At 55.5% G+C, this 263-nt stretch overlaps 1 protein-coding gene across 1 annotated transcript in view; it reads left to right on the top strand.

The window, feature by feature from the left end:
• ETH_00024230 (uncharacterized protein) overlaps positions 1-263 on the top strand; it is a gene marked incomplete at both ends in the record, with an annotated part of 725 nt that extends 462 nt beyond the window's left edge. The window contains one exon of the mRNA XM_013375429.1: positions 49-263. Coding sequence (XP_013230883.1) covers positions 49-263 — 215 coding nt within the window. The remainder of the gene's footprint in view (positions 1-48) is intronic.

A 263-nucleotide genomic window follows, 5' to 3' on the forward strand; every position in this document is an offset into this window, starting at 1 on the left:
TGAAACGAGAAAGTGGCACAACAGCACCGTCTGCTGCTGCTGCTGCAGCAGCAGCAGCTGCTGCTGCTGCTGCAGCAGAGGACAGCGACGAAGAAGAAGCAGCCAGCGACGCAGAAAAAGACGCAGCAGCAGCAGCAGCAACAGCAGCAGCAGCAGCAGCAGCAGCAGACAGCGCCGTGGGGGGCCTCATTGAACAGTACAGACAGGAGACAGAAGGGCAAGAAGACGAAGAAGAAACGGGACTTTTTAATGATGATGAATAA

The sequence above is a fragment of the Eimeria tenella genome, genomic scaffold, assembly GCF_000499545.2.
Source record: "Eimeria tenella Houghton genomic scaffold, Eth_scaff279, whole genome shotgun sequence".
Taxonomy (NCBI): Eukaryota; Apicomplexa; class Conoidasida; order Eucoccidiorida; family Eimeriidae; genus Eimeria; species Eimeria tenella.